This window comes from Numida meleagris, chromosome 2 (assembly GCF_002078875.1).
Source record: "Numida meleagris isolate 19003 breed g44 Domestic line chromosome 2, NumMel1.0, whole genome shotgun sequence".
Lineage (NCBI taxonomy): Eukaryota > Metazoa > Chordata > Aves > Galliformes > Numididae > Numida > Numida meleagris.
This window is the reverse complement of record NC_034410.1, coordinates 119,449,301-119,471,780: the sequence shown is the minus strand read 5'-3', so window position 1 is coordinate 119,471,780 and position 22,480 is coordinate 119,449,301. Positions and strand designations below refer to the sequence as shown.

The 22,480-nt window shown below is 43.0% G+C and overlaps 2 protein-coding genes across 4 annotated transcripts in view; both read left to right on the top strand.

The window, feature by feature from the left end:
- TPD52 (tumor protein D52) overlaps positions 1 to 21,503 on the top strand; it is a 40,948-nt gene extending 19,445 nt beyond the window's left edge. The window contains exons 1-6 of one of the 3 annotated variants that reach the window (XM_021385909.1): positions 4,816 to 5,405; positions 10,106 to 10,221; positions 11,726 to 11,874; positions 12,721 to 12,822; positions 19,013 to 19,061; positions 20,102 to 21,503. In XM_021385909.1, the coding sequence (XP_021241584.1) occupies positions 5,255 to 5,405; positions 10,106 to 10,221; positions 11,726 to 11,874; positions 12,721 to 12,822; positions 19,013 to 19,061; positions 20,102 to 20,218 (684 nt within the window). In that variant the 5' untranslated portion in view covers positions 4,816 to 5,254 and the 3' untranslated portion in view covers positions 20,219 to 21,503. The other 2 variants (XM_021385910.1, XM_021385911.1) reach the window with 2 other exon arrangements.
- The window catches only part of MRPS28 (mitochondrial ribosomal protein S28), a 77,404-nt gene continuing 76,426 nt past the window's right edge, over positions 21,503 to 22,480 (top strand). The window contains 3 exon segments of the mRNA XM_021385908.1: positions 21,503 to 21,538; positions 21,540 to 21,761; positions 21,764 to 22,045. Coding sequence (XP_021241583.1) covers positions 21,503 to 21,538; positions 21,540 to 21,761; positions 21,764 to 22,045 — 540 coding nt within the window.

Below are 22,480 nucleotides of genomic sequence, written 5' to 3'. Positions count from 1 at the left end.
TCTCTCTTGCTCTGCTCCACATAAAGCCAACTCATCTTTCCATTCTCTGATGATGCTCTTTGCCCCTCCACCCCACCCTCCTTTGCTTCCAGATCCAACTGCTGAAGTTATGCAAGGCTTGCCTAAAATATGTGCTCTGGTGCATGTTTCACAGCTGTGCTTGTAGAGGACACAAAGGTAGGAAATCAGGATGTTACAGGTGCCCACGCAGTGCAGAACTGGATTTGGTTTCGTTAGGGGAAGGTGGGTGTAACTTTATCCATATGTAAATAAATTATTTTCCTTCAAGGCCTAAACATGTGAAAGCAGTTTATCTGCAAGACTACTATAACGTCTTAGCTTTACTTAATCATCACCAAGAAAAAATGCTTTAATGTTATTGCTTTACTTTACTTGTTGCTGGCTAGCCTTGGGCTGAGCCTTGGGAAGCTGTAGAACTGGGCAGCCAGTGGTATCAGAAGGTATAAGCAGGCAAACAGCCAGTTAGCAGTGTTTGCTCAGTCATAACAGCTCTTCTAACTGTGCAGAAAGTTCCCTCTCACATGATTAATGATGTGCACAGTCTGTGCTAACTCGGTGCTCAGTAGTTGTCTGAGAAAGCTTCACATGCACTCAAACCTTAACAGAGCAGATTACAACATGGTTAATGGTGGGAAGCCTGGTGGTAATGTCTTGCTGAGCCTTTCCGAGCCACTTTGTAACATTCAGTCAAATTTGTCAGTAATTGGTTCAAGCGTCCTTGACAGAAGTAATCTACCTTCGTGCCAGTCTTCTGAATGTCAGCTTCTAACACGGTGTAGGTGCCTGAAGTGCTGACTGCTTCCTTATCCTGCCTTGTTAAAGACAAGTGTAAGTTCTGAAGCAGCAGAAGTATCCACAGCAAAATTTTCAGTTTTAATTTGTTGTGTAGTGAGCAAAACCCCACTGTTTCCTGTCCTTGGTACAAGTCTCTTGCACTCTTTAGGTACTGGCTTGCAGCTGATAGTTGCAGTAATAATCTAGATACAGCTGTAAGAAGTGGATTTGCTATGCAGGCCAAACTAAAGATTTGAGCATGCAGAGTAACTGCTCTAAGCCTCATAATGTAATCCTACACGTACTCTCTTACAGCTCTGAATTGTATGTAATTGCACCAGGAGATGCATCTAATAGAGTATGGCTTTGCGGCCTCAATTCATCTTGAGCCAGCTCAGTGTGCTATGAATTACCTTGAGGAGCAGGGGGGAGGAAGGCTGTACAATGGGATGTTTTGGTCATGGAAGGACACTTTAGAAAGGCTGCTGCATGGGGGGAATCTGCCCCTGTCCAGCAGTGCTTAGAGCGTGGTGAGCTAGTAACCTTGTCCAAAAGCTTCGTGCCGTAGATCAAAGGGCACCAAGCCAAGAGCTAGCAGGGCCCAGCTCTGCAGGCAGTCTTGCTCTGCTCCACATTCCTGGCTGCACTGGGGAAGGAGTGGAGGAAGAAGCAGGCTGCTGTGGCTGGCAGGGGAGTATTTGCCTTCCCTGAAGTGGGGGAGCTGGGGATGGCAGATAGTCTGGAAGTTGTGCTGTCCCTGGCCTGGAAGAGTGGATGCAGTCTTGTACTGTTTAGGGATGCAGTTCTCCTTGCAGCCAAACTGGCTCATGCTTCTGAGCAAAGAATCACAGAATGGCATAGGTTGAAAAGGATCTTAAAGACTATCTAGTACCAACCCCTCTGCCATGGGTAGGGTTGCCAACCACTAGATCAGGCTGCCCAGGAACCCATCTAAGCAGGCCTTGAATGCCTCCCGAGATAGGGCATTCACAGCTTCCCTGGGCAGCCTGTTCCCATGCCTTCCCACCCTCTGAGTAAAAAATTTCTTCCTAGCATCTAACATAAATCTACTCTTCTTTTAGTTTAAAGGCGTTTTCCCTTGTCCTGTTGACATCAGATTGTTTAAGAAGTCTGCCCCTTCCTGTTTATAAGCTCCCTTCAAGTATTGGAAGGCCACAATGAGGATTCCCTGGAGCCTTCTCCGATCTAGACAAGTCCAAATCCCTCAACCTTTCTTCATAGAAGAGGTACTCCAGCCCTCTGATCATCTTGGTGGCCCTCCTTTGGACCCACTCCAACAGCTCTGCATCCTTCTTGTGCTGGGGACCCCAGGATTGGATACAGTACTCCAGATGAGGCCACACAAGGATAGAGCAGAGGGGGACAATCACCTCTCTTACACTGCTGGCCACTCCTCTTTTAATGCAGCCCAGGATACTTTTGGCCTTCTGAGCTGCCTTAAGTCCAACTTTTTGTCCATCAGGACCCCCAAGTCCGTCTCAACGGGACTGCTCTCAGTGAGTTCTTCTCCCATTCTGTAGACATATCGGGGATTGCCTCAACCAAAGTGCATCACCTTGCACTTGGTGTTGTTAAACCTCATTAAATTCTTGTGTACCCACTTTCTGAGCATGTCTAGGTCTCTCTGGATGGCTCCCCTCCCTTCTGTTGTGTCAACTGCACCACTCAGCTTGGTGTTATCAGCAAACTTGCTGAGGGTGCACTCACTGTTTATATAATTGATAAGAGTGTTGAAGGGCACTGGTCCCAGGATGGACTGCTAGGGGACACCACTCATGACCAGCCTCTACCTGGACATAGAGCTGTTGACAACAACCCTGTGGCTGCAATCTTTCAACCAATTCTCTGTTCATCTAATAGTCCAGTCTTCAAATGTGTATCTTTCCAATTTAGAGATAAAGAGCATCAGGCTTCCCTAGGTAACCAAGGAAGAAAATTGTCCAGGGAGATGGCTAGAGGAGAGAGAGGGAGGAGTGGTGCTCCTGTGGGAAGAGTGGGAGCCTGATGAGAGGTATCCAGGTGGCTTGTTAGGGAGCTGCTGTAGCAACCTAGCTCTGTGGCCACTGTAAACTAGCTTAATCTGGGCAAAGAGGCTGTGTGTAAGCCAAGATGGAAGAATTCAGTCTTTGACCTGGGAGCTTAGATATGTAATGGGTCAAACCTCCCTGTAACCTGAAATTACAGTGTAGTGATATGCCTTGGGCTCATCTTGGTTTACAGTGAAGGTGCACAGCAGAGTTTGGCCCATGCACACTTCTGTCTGTGGTGTAATGGGTGCCAAGATCGATGATATGAGTCTGTCAGTCTGGGTGTCAGTAGGGATATGAAACCAACTTAGATGAAATGAAGATACAAGAAGAGCACCAGATTGTTTTGCCTCATACCACTCATTAAAAAGCAATGCAGGGAGTTTCCTGTAAGTGACAAGAATGTAAGTATAGGCTCTTATTAAATACCCTTGGCCAGGAAATGGTATTCCTGGCTGTTGGCAGGCATGATTGAATCTCCATTAGAAGTTCTTTTTCCTGCAGTAGCTATTTCTAACAGTCATAATGTGCTAGCATTGATTAGTTTACAATGAGTGATTCTCTGGAGTTGTTAAATTGTAGGTAGTAAACTCACCTTCGTGTTTCCTGTGTCAGGAGAATGACAGCTGGTAACATTCAGCTTTTCCACCTTGCCACATCTAATAACTTCTCATTTGTCTAATCCAGTTAGTGCAGCTCCTGCCTGAGCTTTTGTGCAGGATAGCATGATGAAAGGCTGCAAAACAGTGTTGGTAGCTCTTCATGTTGTTGTGCTTGGTTAGCAGCCTATGACTGCTGTAGCTATGGTACTCTTCTCTGCTGTTTCTGGATGCTTGAACCAGAATCTGTGACCAGAGCTTTGACCTTTGTCAGATAAATTTAGCGATACTTCTGGCTGGTGCTTAAGTCACATGTCAGCAATACAGAGGGACATCATATTCTTTTCTTTTGAGTGGATTTGGGAAATAGTGGAGATCTGTATTTCAGGCTGCTGTACTCTCATTGTTAGGAGCCTGGAGGTTGCCTGCTCCAGAAACCAATGTAGGTCTGCAGCTGAAGGAACTGCTCTTTAATTAGCCCAGAGCTCTGCTCCTGCGGTGGAAAGGAGGAGTTAAAACTGAAGTGGTATCCCTCGGGATCACATTGACTTGAGTGTGCGGCACGACTCCTTTGCTTCTGTGGCTGTGCAGTGGTGTAATGGCTCTGGTCAGCTCTGTCTCACAGTGTTGCTTGTGGGGAGGGTGGGGAGGAGGGGAAAGATTAGCTTACATCTGATTGTACTCTCTGTGTGCAGGCTGTGGTTCAGAGCCCAGGCACAAAGCGTGGAGCTGGGAGAGCTCAGTGAAGGAAGCTGCTTAGCTGTGAAGGTTCTCTGTCTTGTTAGTGAAGCTGTGTTTTCAGTGAAAGGAGCTGACCTTAGGGGGAAAAAGTAGCAAAGTGCTGCAAAACTGGGCTGAGTGCCTCTTTTGGGTAAGAACTTCTGCTTTCCAGGGCTGGATCTTAAATTTACAGCATGAGGTCAGATAGCTTGTGCAAGTTAGTCTTTCTTCACAGTATACGTGTTTAAAGCAAATAGATTTCGTCATGGCCATGTGTTCCGGTATTACCGGTTCTTGGCATAAAACTGGCTGCTCTGAGTGACTGGAGCTCCAGGGGCACAGGGCAGTGAGCTTCTATTTATTTTAAGAAAAGAAAAGAAAAAAAAAAACAAACACATCTCATACCTGGGTATGTTTAGCCTCTCGGGCAAATACCATAATGCACATCAGCACCTTCCTAAAAAAGAAAAGCCGGGCAGGTATCAGTGCAGCCGTTGGAGGCGGTTGCTGTCACCTTCAGAGCTTGCCCTGCAGTGTAATGCTGGGCAGTGGGACTGGCTTTGGCCACTGGTCGCTGCGCCACTGGGAACAGCTGGGGAAGCAGAGCTACGCAGGCAGAATTTTCCATTAATCAGAGGAAAAAGTCCTACACAGATGGTATATAGGATAGATTACTGCGGGTAATCCTTTTGTGTCCTAGAAGATTAAGGAGATCCTGGTGTAGCTGCTGTCAGCTGACCTTTTTTTATTTAAATGATTGAAAATTCGTGATGCAGTCCTGCAGGAAGGAGGAAGGCTTCTCCAGGAGCCTGGGAGCAGCGCACTGTGGGTGTTTGTTAAAGGCACGGTCTGTTTGAGTCCAGCTCCGGTTATAAATTGACAGGAACTCAGCTTTGTGCCGTGTAAACAGCAGAAGCTGCGACATGGTTAAGAAATTACTTGCTGAAAGGCTGCATCTGATTTAAGAGAGGTGTCGGCTGAATTTGATGAGGAGGTACAGTGAGAGCTGGGGGAAGAAACAAGGGGTGAAGAAAGCCCCGTGCTCTGTGTGGCTGCTCAAAGCGAAGATGCCTCCTTCAGCAGAAGCAGAGGATGGCGGTGCTCTCTGAGCTTCCTGGCATGGATCTGTACGAGGATTACAAGTCACCCTTTGATTTCAATGCGGGAGTGGACAGAAACTACCTTTACCTGTCACCCGGCATAAACCTTACTCCACCTGGGTCGCCTACGCTGACCAAGCCTGGTAACTTCTTTTTAACAACTTCATGTGGGAAGCTGAGTGGCTGAGATCTGTGGAAATGTGATTTGGCTGAAAGACAGATGTAAATGAAGGTCAGAGTCCTGCTGGTAACTGTGGTGATCTGTTAGCTTTGGTATGTCATGTAGGTCGTGTCTCATTTACCAGCTTTATCTAATTTTTTCAACTGTAGAAAGGCAATTCCAGGGAAAAACAAAGTAAGTAATAAGATTAGGAACAGAAGGGCAATATCTGCAAGATTGATGTATCCAGACTGGTTTGTTAGATTTTTGTTCAATTTTTTGGAAGGGAAAAGTGCAGGAATTGCATACTTAGGCTATCTAAAGCTCTGAAGTTACTTCATCTACTGCCACCTTGGTATAAAAAAAAATTTCACTGACTACCAGAAATGCTTTCTAAAACCTGGATTCTGTTCCACCTAGCATTTGAAATGCCGTACATCTTACCCCTGCACTTAACTTGGTGTACTTGCAGGTGGCTGTTGCATGCTGTGCTGCTGGAGCTTGGTGCTAATCCCAACCTGCTTCCAGCTGGTAAGCTGGTGTGCAGATAGCCAGCACCATGCCTCCTGGTGCAGCCTCGTCTGCTTTTTGCCATCTTTCTTCCATGCTGCTGCACGTTATTTTCCAGTGCCTGGCTCTCCAGAGTAATTACAAATACAGAAAGCTTAGCTTTTTTTTTTTTTCGTTGTGGTCTTGCTCTTTAAAATTTTAAAGTGCATCCTCTGGGAAGCCTCTGCTTGAGTGAAACCAAACTTTTGCATGACCTAGATGAGCTACAGGCTGCTGAGGAGCAGCAGTCAGCTCTGCATCTCACCCCTCCTCAAGAGGGGCAGCAGCTGTCCTCTGTACCTAGTGCTGATGTATGGCAGTAAGCTGCAACCTTTGTTGTTTTCTTATTCATTCACTTTGGTCTGTGTTTGGGAGAAGCCTAAGCTGGCAAAAGAAAATCTGACTGCTATTTTCACTGAGATAAATAGGTTATACTTCAAATTTGATCATATGTATTGTGAAATAAATACACTCTGTAGTCATGTTATTCAAGTCTTAGAAATTCAAGATCATTCCAACAGCTTGTTCTTCTGAGCTCTAATAAGTACCTTTTTTTTCTTCAGCTTTGTCAGCTGCATAGTGATCGTAGGCACTCATCCTGAGTATTTTGGCTCAGCCTGTGTCTGCCTAAACACAGGCTTTGTAAAGGCTAACCCTTCCCCACCCCAAAGGCCACTGCTAATCTGAAGTGACCAGTGGTTCCTTAAAGGGCTTGTGTTTACTGCTAATCTCCAAATTCGGGCCAAGAAGTGGTGGACCTTTAGGTCAGGATAAGTAACAAACTTGCTCTGAAGATAAACAGAGCGAGCCCCAGACCAAAACCGGAGTGTAAGCTGAATGCGGAAGAATAATGTGGGCTTAGATTGTTTTCCTGGCTGCTCATAGTTGGTTATGTCTTACACAAACCAAATTCTTAATGGCTCTATTTGATTCATTTAACTAGATTTAATAAACTTTTGGGATAATATGTCAGTCTTAGAGATACAGACACCTAAAAACTGACCTTAAAACTATGCAAGTTTTCCAGTACAGGATAAGTATTTCCAACTACTGGACTATCTCTACAGAATTTTCTCTTTCCTTAAGAGACTAGAAACACTTGTGCTGAACTTGGTTGTAGCAGAGTGTCAAATGTGTTAAGCATTTTGTAAAGTAAAGTAAAGAACTGTAAACTAAAAATGAAAGTAAAGCACTGCCTTCCAATAGTGCAGATGCACTGCGTCCTGCAAGTATTGAGGTGAGGAACAGGAATGAAACAAGTGTAGAGGTGACTGGTAACAGAGAGTGAGAGCATAGGTGGCTGGATAGACAGGATAAATGGGAGGGGGGCAGAGAGCAAGTAGGGGAAGGTGTGATGAGATGAACTCGGTGAGGTGTGGAGGAGTCTTGTTAGCAGTGATTTCCTATCTTCCAAGAGAATCTAGGAATATGGAGGAGAGATCTCTCCCAGCTTCTTAACACTTTTCTTCTTGGTGTTGAATCTCAAGTTCAATGTTGTGTGCAACAAGAAGCATAAACTGCATTAATACCCCAGTTTTCCAAAGGTAGGGTGTCTTCCCAAAACAGGCTATTGGTGAGAGAGATGATCCAACATGTTTTCCTGCTGCTGAATTCACTTGATCTATTTTTGGTGAGCTAAACCAGATAACTCTTCATAATGAGATTGAACAACCTCTCAGCGGGATGCGCTAATGCTCCGTAGTCAGTGTGCTCTTTGGTGCCTGAAAAGCTTCTGCAATTTGGTTTTGAAAGGGCAAGCTTTGTAGGGCCTGAAAGGAGTGCAGGCTTAGAGTAAGTTGGCTGTCAAAGGCCAGCGTGCTGAGGGTTGTAGCGTGTCAGGGATAAAATGCAATTTCAATTTCTTCCTTCAGCTGAGCATATGTAATTAATAGCATAGATAGCAGCTAGATAAAAAGTTATGGCATTCTTAACAGCTTGATCCTAAGAAAAGGAAATGTGTTCATGTCCCACAACCAGATTGTTTATTTGTAGAAGAGCTGTAATCATTTGTTCTCAGGGTTGTAGTGCTGTGCTTTGATTTAAACATTGGACTTGAACCCTTTTCTTCCTCCCCTTAAGCTTCTGCCAGAAAATAATTGGGAAACCTGTAGGCAGGTTTGTGTTATGTTTGTGTAAGACAGGCGTAAATCACTGGGAAAACATGATACCGATTTTGTGCTCCCGGATCAGTAACTCTGCAGCTGACTTGCCTCTTAGAAATGTTCTGCCCATGTAGCAGAAAGCAGAATTATTCTCGGTACAAATATAGGTAGAAAACATACGGGAAATTATTTGTGGAAATGGAGCTTCAGTTGAGTTTAGTAACTATCAAGAAGGCTTCTCCTCTTACAGGCTTTACAGCTGCTAGCTGCTGGGAGTATTTTGTAGATATACCACCTTGCAGTATCTTTTCTTTTTCCCGAATTTTTGACTTGATTGTGATATACCTATTTGATATCAAGTCTCACAAGGAAATCAGAGTGATGGTCTCATTGCTCATTAATGAGTTGCTGGATTCCCAAGCCTAATAGTATCATGTAATGCCATCAAAAGCTGCTGAAATGAGGGTGGAATTGCATCTGGTAATTACTGTAGTGACTAGTAAGGGAATGTTAAATAATGTGTCCTCAGCTTGTCTGAATGAATGTACGCTTTGAACTGTATGAAAGGATAGAGAAGGCAATTGTTCTCAGGTTACCCGTAGCACTGCAGTGCCAGGCTGCTGCGAGCAGAGCAGCTAGCGGCTGGCTGGAGGAGAGCCGTGCCTAACTGTTCCAGGCTTGACTTACTGCTTTTACATGCACTCGTGCACACTCTCTATCCTTACAAGCAAAATATCCCTCTTGGTTTAATTTGTTGTATTTTACGACTTGAATAGAGTGGTAGTTCTGGGATGCCATCTCTCTGCAAATTGGTCTTTTGCAAATGAGTATAGGATTACTTCGTTCCGGTGAGCTGTGTGCTTAAGTATCAGCTGCAAAGCTACAAAATGGGAAATCTTTTGGTGTGCTCAGCCCAGAGCAGAGGAGCTGAGGGGAGGCCTCATGGCGGCTGCAGCTCCTCACAGGGAGCAGAGGGGCAGCGCTGAGCTCTGCTCTTTGTGACAGCGACAGGGCCCGAGGGAACGGCGAGGAGCTGTGTCAGGGGAGGGGCAAGTGGGGGTTAGGGGCAGGTTCTGAGGGCGGTGGGCATGGAACAGGCTGCCCAGGGCAGTGGGCACGGCCTGAAGCTGTCACAGTTCAAGAAGCATTTGGACAACAATCTCAGATATAGGGTTTGATTTCTTTTTTTTTTTTTTTTTGATGGTCCTGTGTGGAGCCTGGAGGTGGTTGGGCTCCATGGTGCTTGTGGGTCTCTTCCAGTTTGGGATATTCTATGATGCTGTGATTGCTGTAAGCAAAGGACTAATTAAGAATAGGAGCAAACAAATCTGTGAAGTGAGCACATCAGTGAAATGATATTGTTCTCCCTCCTTTGCCTGAAACTGTGAAGGATCATGGGTAAAATCCAGGAGCACAACAGAAGCTTACTTCTAGGTCCAAGATACGTACAACTTCCTAGCCACAGTGGTACGAGTCACTAGGGGCAGAGAGCTGAGCGGGATACAAGGGAAGAGTTCCTACTTGTGTAATTCTTTTCTCACTGCTGCTGAACTTGCTTTTGTCCATGGCAGTTCTTTTGCTGAAAAGAGGGGGGAGGGACTTTTTATAAGGACGTGTAGCGACAAGACAAGAGGAAATGTCTTTAAACTGGAAGAGGATAGATTGAGCCTAGATATTAGGAAGAAATACTTTACCGTGAGGGTGGTGAGACACTGGAACAGGTTGTCCAGTGAGGCTGTGGATGTCCCCTCCCTGGAAACATTGAAGGCCAGGTTGGATGGGGCTTTGAGCAACCTGGTCTAGAGGGAGGTGTCCCTGCCTGTAGCAGGGGGTTGGAACTAGATGATCTTAAAGGTCCCTTTTAGCCCAAAACGTTCTGTGTGATAGCATTTGGGGAATGTGACTGTGATGTCCTCTCATTAGTCATTTTTATCCACTGGCATAAAGGAGCTGTATGTGAACTGCTGTACATCCAACCGCTGTCTGGGCAGCATGTTTTGATCTGACTGTTAATGGTTTTATTCACCACTAGGGCTGCTGAGAACCGACTCCATACCTGAGGTTGGAGAGGATGCTGCTGCTACAGTTGGTATGTCAGAAACTCTCTCAGAAGAAGAGCAGAATGAGCTAAGAAAAGAGCTTGCCAAGGTAAATCTCTTGCAAGTAGTCCTTAAACTGGTTTTGAGAATAAAAATCTGGTATAATGATATCTTTGAATGCACAGTGCTCTTTGTATTCATTCTGAATCTTGAGTGCAGCATTCCTATTCATTACAGCATGGGAAGTAATGAGAAAAGGAAGATGTCAAGGAGAACATCTAGTTAAATCTATGGGGAATTAAGCTGGAAATTCTTAGCATACAGAGCTTAAACCAGAACATATAAACGTGTAACTTTTTTCCCTTATGTGAGAAGGAGGTAAACAGGCTGTCGAAAAGAAAATGATTGGAAGCCAAAACCAAGTATTGTCTCAGCTGGTGTGGTGTGGTTTAAAGCTGTTATTTTCATGAAGGATGTTCTGTGTACACTGCTTTGATGGCAGCTAACCACATAACTATTTTTGTCCATGAGTTAAAGTAGCAGAAAAATTAAGAGCAGTAAAAATAACACTTGTTGAGGGACAGACAGGCTAATTACATTTAAAAAGTTGTCAAAGTTAGGCTTCATTGAGTGACTATTTTTTTTTCCCCTTTGTAGCTCCCTGCAAACTTAAGGTTAAGTTTGGCATACCAGCATTAGCTGTGAAATAAACATACACTGGTATTCAGTACAGCCTTGTTTTTAGTAGTTCTGAGTATTATTCCATTCTGAAAGAATCAGTTGAAAACTGCAGGGGAAATCTGGTCCTAGCAGGGTGTATCATGCTGATCTTGAGAGGTATCCGAAACCAAGGTGCCCTGAGGTTATTAGCATTCCTTCAGAGGGACTTAAATGAGTGAGCGGCCTGAGATGCTACAGTAGTGCAGTCCAGTCTGGATGAATAAGTAGGGATGGATGCATGCCTTTGCCTTTTGTCACACATCTATAGCCTACAGACTAGCACTGTAAAACTGTTTGACATATCTGACCATGCTCTGGTTGTGTTTCTGAGAGACTCATTTGGCCTTTTATGTAAATAAGAAAGTGCACACACGCAGCAGTTTCTTCTAGTTTCTGAACAAGTTTTGGTGTGGTGTGTGGGTTTTTTTTTTTAATTGCTCAGTCTGCAACTCTGTCCATTCTGTCCTCCCCCACTTCCTCCCCAAGTTTTGTCAAGCAAGGAGACAAACTTGTATGGAGCAGACGCTCTGAGCTTCCTTGTGCTGTTTGTGAACTGGTATCCCTTCTGACGGAGCGTACAGGCTTGGCAGCTGTCCCAGTTTTGCTCCACGTAGGCCAGTGCTGTCAAAAGGTACTGATTTCTAACCGTACTGTCTTTCAGAGCTACCTGCTTCCTTGTGTGTATTGAACTGATAGAGCTAGCTGCAAGTAGGCCTATTTCTGACTCACAGACTGCGGAATTTCCCTTTTAGTAGTCAGAAACAATGATGAGGCAATGCTGAAAACACATTATCCCTTCCATAACTAATGTCTAGTAGATATTTCATAACTACATAGTTAAATGGCTGTGTAGATCACCCGTTAACTCGGTTCTCTTATCTCTGCTGCAATAGGTGGAAGAGGAAATCCAGACACTCTCACAAGTGCTAGCTGCCAAAGAGAAGCATCTAGCAGAAATCAAGAGAAAGCTGGGAATTAACTCATTACAGGAACTAAAGCAGAATATTACCAAAAGCTGGCAAGATGTTACATCAACCGCAGCGTATGTACTGCTTCCTGATGATAGTCTGTCTCAACTGTTGAGGTGAAACCTATGCAGCTCATATGTCTAAATCCTTGATTCTTGTGAAACAAGCTGAGTGTAGATAAAACAAAGTTAAGTTGTACTAAAATGAGCCTGCAGAAATCATCATAGGTTTCTTCCAAGGAGACCATGGCCAACCCTATTAGCTGTATCATCTCACGAAAAATTATCACCCATAATATGGGCAGTTCTAATATATTTGACTAACAGAACTGAGGTACCAATGCCGAGATACCTAAGTTCCCAAGTCCAGCAGAATATCCTTCTTTTCTGACCTGAGAAAATATTGTAAACAGTTCATGCAGGAGGAGAACAATGTCACGGTATTCTTGCCAAACAAAACCTTTACCCTGTAGTCCAGAGTGAGCTGCCTTTTCTGCAATTAATGACTTTACAGAACATAAGAGGAGGTACGTCTTACTACAAGATCTTTTCTGGTGAAGTTTTTTTTTTTTTTTTTTTTACAAAACCATTCAGTATGAATTTTAGACGCTTGGCACCAAAAATAACATCTGTTCTTTTTTGTGTTTATGTGGTGGTTTTTCCTTTTTGAAAGTCCTGCAGTAGCAGATAATTATCTGTTCTGGGGGTGGGGTGGTAGATGTATATTGGTGAACCTGATCTGAAATCTGAGGTTGCAGAGATAACACAACCAGAAGGGACTACAGAAGTTGAAAATATCTTCTTAAGTGGCTTGTCTGCTCCACCTAAAAGTTGAAATATACTTCTGGGTTTGAAACAAACTGAATGTACACTGAAAAGCTCCTTATGTTCTATTAAAGTAACAATTTTCTTTGAACACAGGTACAAGAAAACATCAGAAACCCTGTCTCAGGCTGGTCAGAAGGCTTCTGCTGCTTTTTCCTCTGTTGGTTCAGTCATAACCAAGAAGTTTGAAGATGTCAAGTATGTTTCTTTAGCTTTTAACAATTCTTTATTTAAACAGATGACTGATGAAAGTTGCTGTTAACGTATCTAGCACTTCTAAAAGTTAATCTATCAAGAACCTTCAGCACGTCTTAGGAATGCTGATTGATTTGCTGCAAATTCTGCTTGTATGTCTAAACTGATGCAGACGAGTTATGTGGTATGTATTTCATATATGCGAGAGAATCAATAAAAGCTGTTACCTACACAGCTGCGCTGATTTTTCTGATGGGACTGCTGATGGCAGCATTCCTGCCTGCTTCTGTGTGCCCAATGCACATAACATCATCACTTCTGTTCTCTGTTTTTTCTCAGCTTGTGGAATACCACCTTTAAACAACAAATGTCTTTATCTGTCTTTTTTCTTTTTTTGTCTTGTCTTGGTGTGTGTGGATTCCTTTTAAGGTGCCTTACTTCTTTGTAAGCTGTTCCACCTCACAGCAGTGGCTTGATTTTATTACCTTTTAATAGACTATTGGTACTTGTTAATTCCTAAATAGCAGCATACAACAGCATATTTTGACTGTGTCAAATGACACAGCCCTTTCATGCAAATTAGGTAAGTTTGTGGGTAATTTTTAGCATTAAATGTACTGTTAGCTGCATGGGAATTCTTCCTTGATGCAAACTAATCATATGCTTAACTTAGAATTCTTTGATTATATAATTTCTACTGCAGGAACATATAATTACTCATCTCCATTTGTAACTTGCTGTGAGTAGTGGATCAAACTTACTTTTCAATTACTGGGCAAGTAACAAAATCACAATCTGACAGAATATTGCTGCACTGGACAGCAGTGTAATAAAATCAGCCATTGGTTTTAAAGCACTGCCATTAACCTCCTTCTTGCTTCTTGAAGTTTAGTGAGAAACTTTGAGGTGCAGCTACATAGTTCCATATTTTGCTTCAGATTTATCAGAACTTCCTTTCTCTCTTTAATGCTTACTCTGGCATTGTGCAGACTGCAGGCATTTTCACATTCCTTTAGGTAAGGTGGGGCACAAGATTTGTTTCTGAAACTAAGCATGTAGTCAGACTGTCTCCATTAAAAGCTTTAATGAGTTTTATCTGTAAAAGGTAACTTCTTTTTTATCCAGTGTTAATGTAAAACTGCAATTCGTCTGATGTCAAGGAAGATATTTCTTCATGTTCACCCGGTAACTATCCCAGAACATGAAATAGTGATGATAAATAATAATCAGTCTCCATTTCTTATTTAAAAAAAAAAAAGTAATCAGTTAAAATGAGTCTGAATTGTTACTCTTTTTAGAGATGGAATATGTCTTTGAGGTCAATGGCATGCAGAATTCCTCCTTTGTCTGTACAGTGTTCGTGCTCTGACAGTAGAAATTCTCCCTTTTTGGTGTGTATTACACGAATTGTTTAGTACTGTGGTTTTATTCAAATCGATGGAGTTTAAGTGTAAAATAGTTTATGCATTCCCTGTTCACAGTTTGTCTGATGAAACAGTCCTTATCTTTGAGCTGATTAGTTTTAACAGCTCCAGATGCAGGGTATTTTAATTACCTTGCCTGCAGTGCGTTTTATCTTTTTACTCTAAGCAAATACTCAATGTGAAGTTTTCAGTAGCTAGCTTGACTGTGTAGCAACTTCTTACCTCATATTCTCTCCTTTGCGCGCCTCTGGGTCTAGCTTCATCTCTTCTACTCTCTCATGAAATAGCCACAGACAGTATTAAGATATTAAGAGATGTAGGTACCTGACTCCTAGAGTACTAGTGAGGAGTTCTAGCCCTTGTGCAGTGCCTGGGGAGTTGAGTTTGTTCAAGCATAAGAATAGCAGCCTGTCTTAAATCTCATCTTTGTTATCTGTAAGACAGAGGGAGACCGGGAGATGTCTATCTCAAATGCAGGGCTCAGCTGCTCACTTGTCGGGGTTCAGCTTTCTTCCTTAAGGCTGCGGTGTTCCCCTACTTGTATTGGTGTACTCGTTTGATGAGGACAAGCACAGACTCAGAGCTCAGTTCTGGCCTGACGAGTTTTAATACCTCAGTTTGCAACCAGCTGCTCAAGTTAGAGTGCTCAGCGCCAGCCTAGCTACTGTCAGGAACTGTGCCACTGGGAGGGGATGTGACGGGGCCAAAGTAGTAACACTTTTTTTTTGTGTTTCTTGGGAGAAATCACAGCAATGGAAATTCAAAGTGCTCCATCAGGAGCAGATGGATTTTAAATAAATAAAAATAAATAGTGCTGTTCTAGGTCTTAATTGCACTTGAACAGGAGATTAAAAACACTTGAGGTGTTTTGCTTTCATAAGGACTGACTGAATTCAACAGGGATTCAAACAGTGAATTCAGGTCCCATAGTAACATGACTACTGAAGCAGTGCCTACTGCTAAGATTTTACGACTCTGCACTTCAGAAGCTTTTAGATGTCTAAGTCTTGTCCTGGAACTGAGAATTGATGGACCCGATGCTTGAATAAATACTTAACATTCAGGTGCATTTTCTTAAATTGTTTTTTTTCATTATGACTTGTTTCTTGTGCTGTTCCAGCTTAGTGACAGCTCAGCTGTAATAATGTGATTCCTTCCACATTGGAATACTTCTACATATTCCATGCAGGTCTTCACTCTTGCAAATTGACTTTGGAGAGAGTTGTAAAAGGAAGTAAGGGGACTAGCTAATGGAGCTGTGGTGAACTTGAAAAATATGGAAATAGAGGGCTGGTAGTGTGAATTCAGGTCACTATTGCTTTCATCGTCTGTCTTCTGCTTTTTGCTGGACTGAAAACATTCTGTACTTTCTTAGGTTTTTATTAATACCTTTATTCTTCTTGATATGAGTATCTTGATGAACTAGACATCCTTGTATAGGGAACATGAGCTTTATATGCAAAATAGCAGTAGTACCGAGATTGCAAGTCCCAGCAAACTTCCTGAACAATCACGACTCTGCACCTGTCTCCTCACACACTGCATCCATATTAGGGAGCAGAAATACTCATCTTTACCCTGTTTGCAGGTTTTAGAGTAACTTCTTTGGCTTGCTTTGGAAACAGTGTATGATCATGGACTTCTAAATGTAACTTATCAGCATATCAACTGGAAACCTAACTATTAACAAAAGGAAATAACCAGTGCTAATGTTTTCTAGGCAGAGACTCTGGCATACCTCCCTATGCATTTTCAAAATGTGAAATAATGTAGTGACTGTAAAAATAATCACTTCTAAAGTACGAGAAATCTTTCAATACAATACAAAATATATGGAAAATTAGAGAGCAACTTACTATGGCTTTTTTTGTTTCCACAGAGACTTGATTATGGGTGTTATAAAAAGGGCTTCTAATCTTCAAACTGCCCTACTTCTTGGACTGGCTGAGTGCTTTGTGGCATTCTGTCGCCTGTGAAAAGAAAAAATGACTTGTCTTTGTAAAGCTTTTCAATATTTTATCTTGCTTGTTTGCACTAGTTGAATAAGTGATTTGACGTTCAAGATAAACTTCACTTATCTAATCCAGTTCTCTTCTGAACCAAATCATGCCAAAGCCATTTATTGTGGTGACACTTTACATATATTCAGAATGTTTTGTAAAATGTATTGCATGACAAGTTAACTTTTCAGGATGTGAATAGTTCTTCCGTTAATGATCTCTGAGACTGAACTAAAGTTCTCTAGGCAGCTGTTAAAAGATCTGCAGTATACCATAGCTTGCTGCTTTTCTGTGCAGGCAGGTTTGCAGATTGTAAATGTGGAGAAATGAAGGAAATTTCACCCTCTTTAGTCTTAAACTTCTCAACTGGTGAGGCACTTCTTGCAGGCTAAGCGGAGGTGGCTCAGCATGACTGCATGAAGACTTAGGTAATATCAACCTAGTTCTGTGCTGAAACTTGGCAAGAGCAGCAAAACCAGAATTTCTAGTAATCCATGCCAAAGAGCAAGGATTGTAGGTGACATTCATAGATTGTCATCTTCGTGTGCTCTAAAAAAAAACTTGGCTGAAGCCAAAACATCAGTGAAGATGAAAAGCAGCAGAAAAGTGGTTTAGGTTAAGGGGATAAAACATGGCTGCACATTGCTGATGCAGCAGGACAGCATCTGGCCTCTGTGAGTCTGATTCCCAGTATGCTGCACCCACAAAATCCTTCAGACGGATTTTTTTCAGCACATGAAACTGATGGTCTTGGAAGTTATTTGGGAACTCCTTAATATAACCCTGGTCATCTGATAGGAATAGGTATATGTTGTCAGTATACAAACAGTTACAGTATGGCTACACTGGCAGGTTACACAAATCCTCATGAGTTTCAGAGCAGCACTAGAACTAGGACCTTCTCCTTGGCACCGCCCAGAACCTGATTTTGAAGGTAGATGGATGGAACTGCTCTCTCCTGATAGTTTAGTTTTATATTGATGAGTATGAAACTTCTGTGTTGTATTGAAGTGGGAACTCTCTGACTGTCAGACTAATCCTTGGAGTAGGAGGACTTGACTGATAACTCTTGAGCGTTTGCTTTCTACTTGATATCACCAAAACTGTAAATGCAGCATGTCTCGTTGCTTGGAAGACTTAACAGGTAGACAGACTGCAGCTGAAAAAAAAAGAATATGTACTTACTTACAAGCATGGCACTTGAATATTTTTAGAAAGGAAAGAATAGTTGCAGCTTTTGCTCTGTTGTACTTGTGTGTGCGTGCACGCATGGCTAAGCAATTTAAAGAAGCAAAACCAAACAGTTTTTATATGACTGACTGTTTACCAAAGATGGTGTCCAGAAAGTCATCTTTCTAAGCCAATTTCTTCTCTGTCATTTCAACTAACTTCTCGCTTTCTTTTTTCTTAATGCTGGCAATTTAGTATACGCTCCATACAACATTCAATTAGCATGCCTATTATGAGGTAATGTATGCATAATCCAGCTGTTGGGTGTATTTATTGTCAAGTGTGGAATCAAAATGGAACTTAACTAACAGATGAAAAAAAATGAATGGATTTCCTGTACTAATGTATAGGATGACATTTGTTTTTATTTCTGCTTGACAGTGATGGTTATTACACACCTGGAATGTGATTAAATGTGCTTTCCTTATGTTTGGGGAACTATAACAACTTTTACTGTCCTGTTAGACATGTAATATTTTGTAAGTTTAAAAGACAATTGCTTCGTGTCTGTTTTAGAACTGTCTACGAAAGTGAGCGGAAAATAATGTAGTTTCACAAAAAGTCTCTTGCTCACTTGTAGTGCTTGCCTCTTGTTGCTTGGCACTGTCCCTTCATCTCCTGAGAGAATCTATTTTTTTTTATATACATGTGCTTTCCCAAATGAAAGAGTGCAGCTAGGTGTGGCTGGCCTATACAAATACTAAGCAAAAGTGGTAAAGGGAAGCTTCTTTTTGAAAGCTTTTTTTGTTCTTAACTTTATTTTGTCTGCTACCAATCCTTAGTCTTGGTCCAGTGAAGGCAAGCATTTTCCACTCTGCACGAGGCAGAAAGGTGTACAAGCTATTGTACAAATTTGCAAGAGGCAGTGACAGCTAATCGGTGTATTAAGGCACTCTTTTGATCTTAGTAGTAATTACACACTGGACCTCTGTATTGAATATAGTGAACTGTCCTGCTCTTCATGTGCGTTTATAATCACAGCTGCCTCTAGCAGTTAAAAGGCAAGGAGAAGTCTCCCATAAATGTACCTTAGCAGAAAATGCCACTGTGAACTGTTCTGTTAATTAAATACACAGCCTGTTAAAGTTGTTTTCCTGTAACAAACAAAAAATTTTGGACAGTCAAGCTTTATTCATCAATTCTGTAGTGGGCTATCCAGAAAGGACAGCAAAGTTTTCTAACCCATAAGCTAGAAACCTGCTCAAATTCACTGGGAAAGATAAGCTAAACCTTGAAAAATTGCTTTTTTTCCCTTTCATCTTGTGATACAAGAACCTAGTGTTGAGACTGGCAGTGAGACTGGCAATTGTTAACTGCAAAAGATATGAATGAGCTGCAGCTTGAGTGTTGTTGAATTATAGTTTTGTAGCAGAAGTGGAGATCCAGATATAAACTATTTCAGGCTTTCCTTAAAAACAAGGGAAAAGCCCCAAACAAAATGCATGTTGACACTGGAAAAGGCAACTGTTTGCTTGTTTTCTGATATTTATACACTGACTAGATATGTTTTTAATTCTGTGGTTCCTTTTTGTCCCCTAGAAATTCTCCTACTTTCAAATCTTTTGAAGAAAAAGTTGAAACCTTAAAGGTAAGCATTACTTGGTGATTGTGGATGTGCAGAAAAGACCTATGTGAGCTCTGGGTAACTTTTTTGTTTGATTTTAAAAATTACTGGTAAATTGTTGAAGGTGCTAAGGTGTTGTCTTTTTAAGTACTGTGGAAGTAGTTTCTCTGCCTAATGATTTGAGGAAAAGAAAACAAGCCAGGAAAATGCCTTAACTAGATGGTTTAACATGTATCTAACCTCCACAAACAGCTAGTGTAACGTACCTAGTTTTATATATTGAAAATGTATAGTTCAACCTTGGATGCTTGTCTTGTTTCTGACATAAATGTGCAAGGTGTTTGTACCTTAGTTTTGAAGACAGTGTTTGTTAAAATAAATTTACTTAAAAACATTTAAATACCAGAAATAACTATTAGCTTCTCCAAGTTGAACAAACAAAAAAACCCAGCAAACCCAGCCTTTAAAACTAAGTAGTACATGTAATTAGATTCAGATTTGACTTCTCTGGGCACACTGGGTTAGATGAGAAGCATGCGAACAACATCATGGAGAGCTAATGATTGTCTAGCAAGCTGAGCGTCACTAGTACTCATACAATAGCACAGAATACATACTGCAGAGAGAAATGAAGAGGTAAACACATTGCTTGGTAAAAGCATCATAGCTGCTAGGTTTCACTGTGGAAGTCAAGATGTGCTCTCAGTCTCAACTGAAAACCATACAAGATCCTTACAGAGCACAAAGCAGCTAGTTTTATCTCTGAATCTTTCAAAACATAAGTGGCCTGAAAGGCTGCATGCCTGGATCTATTTTTAACTGAGGGTGTGTTATCCGTCAGACTCCCTGGAATTAGGGTTTCTTCATCTTTTTTGTCTTTAAGTATGCTTATGATTCTTGAGGTCTTATCCAAATAATCTGAAGATTATTTTCATGTAGCTCAGTCCTGGAAAAGCTGAGCTGAGGAGGGTTATTAAGCTGCTTTGTGCAGAGGTGCTTTTATACAGCTAACTGGCATGCCACGTAACTACAATTTTATACTGAGGCTCCTTTTTATGTTTTAGTCTAAAGTTGGAGGAAGCAAACCTGCTGGCGGAGACTTCGGAGAAGTTCTGAACTCAGCTGCCAATGCCAGTGCCACAGAAACGATTGCAGAAGAGACACAGGAGGAGACCCACTGAGATTCCTGCCTCTGTCCTGCTACCCACTGCCAGATGCTGCAAGCAAGAACCAAGCACACTTGTAACATTCTTTGTGCTCTTTCCACCAGATGTGCTTTTATTTAGCACGTAGCTATTTTACCAGATTAACTGATTCCAAGCTTGTTGTGGGTTCAGATTATTTTTGAAACTAAAATACGTTGTTTGGGGTTTTGTGTGGGGAGGGGAATTTTTATGCCTTTCAAGCATTTAAAGGACTTATCCCTTATTTGAAGGCAAAGTTTAAAATATAGCAATGAAACACTCTTTGGAGAAGTTAATTATACTGTACATACATGTGGATACATAATTCTTTTTGAATCTGCAACTACTGTTCGACTTAATCATTTTGAATCTACTGCTGCTGCCAAACTGAACCTTGCTACTTCATTCCCTTGTCATTATTTCAGTTAAGTGTTGCCTGCATGGGACACCAGACTTAGGAGGGTCACTCCCAGCTTAAAGAAGGGCCTTCAGCAGGCTTTAAACAAGTTATTTGTGTCAGGCTTACAGATGTGTAGGAACGTATTGTATTAAGAGCTTTTTCCAAGAGATGTGAGTGGGGTAATGCATAACATCTAGAACTTAGGATTTGTCTGTGGGTTATCCAACTAGGAACTAGGCTCTGACCATTGGAAGCAAGATGCCTATCAGTGCTGGTTTAGTTCAGTTATGGTAACACTTTCAACATAGCATTCTGTACATAATAATGGGGGAAGGCATACTGTTCTGAACTTTTGATCTGTTGTGAATCCATCTTAATTCACATGCGGTGGTGTCACATTTACACTAACAAAAATGTGAGAATAAGTCTGAGCGTGGAAGTGGTTCTTATCTTAGGCATCCAATTGCTTTCAAGTGCTATCTGCCACATCTGTTTTTTTCCCTCTATCTGTGAAGGACCTGTAGCGTTAGTGCCCCACTCCTGTTCAGACCTAAAAGCAGTGCCCAGGGTCATGCTGCAGCAAAGCTCTCTTCCAAGGGCTGTTCTCCTGCCTGTTGCTTTATGCGATTGTTCTCTTCAAATTCTCTGTTTTCTGTTTCTGACACATGATGTGGGTAAGATCATAATTTTTGGCAAATGTTTTTATCACCATGCTTAGAACTGGAAACAAGCTTTGAAACTGTTGCGTGAAATCTGTGCTCCTTCAACTGCCGCAGATGTATAGAAGAAAAAAGGTTCACGACGCCTTTATTAGCATGTCAGTTGCAGTGTATATATGTTCAATTACATGTGAGAAGTTCAATAAAACCAGTATGTGAGTAATGTCGTGTCTGTGCTGTGCGGTGTTCTCTGGTGCCCTGGGGCTGTGTCCCGGGGCTGCTCGTTGCTCTGTCCGGCCGAGCTGGCAGCGCCGCGGCCGGCAGGGGCCGCTGGACCTCTTTTTGGCCAGGCCCGCGATGCCACGCGGGTGGGGCAGAGCAGGCAGGCGGGGCGGCTGCCCCAGGGGCCGTGCGTGCAGCCCCGGGCTCTCCTCAGCGGGCGCGAGCGCCGCGGCCGGCCGGGCCCCGCAGTCCCAGCAGCCTCCCACCCGGCTAAGATGGCGGCCGCCCCACCTCAAGCTGGTCCTGCGCGCATGCGCCCGGCGGGGTCAGAGTTCGCGCCCGCCCACCACGCGGGACAACATGGCGGCGCCGGGCTGGAGCCGCGCCGCCGCGCGGACGGGAGCCCAATGGCGACTGCTGACGGCAGCGAGGCGGTGCAGCGGCCTCCCGCCTGAGGAGCCGCTGGCCGCCGCGTCGCTCCGGCAGCAGACGCAGAAGCAACCGGGCAGCGCTGGCGGCAGCGCGGCGAAGGAACTCCGACAGGTGAGGGCGCGGCGGGGAGGGGCGGGGCTCCCGGTGGTGGGGCGGGGTTCTGCTTTCGTCTCTGCCGCGCTGGCGCCCCCTCTCGTTGCGTAGCGCCGGGTGCTCTTCGCTCGCACCGCGCTGTGGTGGCCGTGGTGTCGTGGTGGCGTGCAGGCCTTGTGTTCCCCATTTACTCTGCAGGAGTAGGCTCTCTGCTTCCCTGCCAGCCTTCTTCTCCAGTTTTAAATGCCAGCGCTGCGCGTAGCTGTCCAACCTGCGTCTCTGCGTTCAGCTCATCTCCCTTCTCCCTGCTTCACCACATGTAATAAATTCCTACAGAAAGGTTTTGCAGGTCTCATGCTTAACTTTTTTTAACATACGCTCCTATGGAAATTGAGGTTGTTTCTATAGGAAACCTGCAAGTAGTTCTGAGTGTTTAAAATGCGGTGTGCAGGT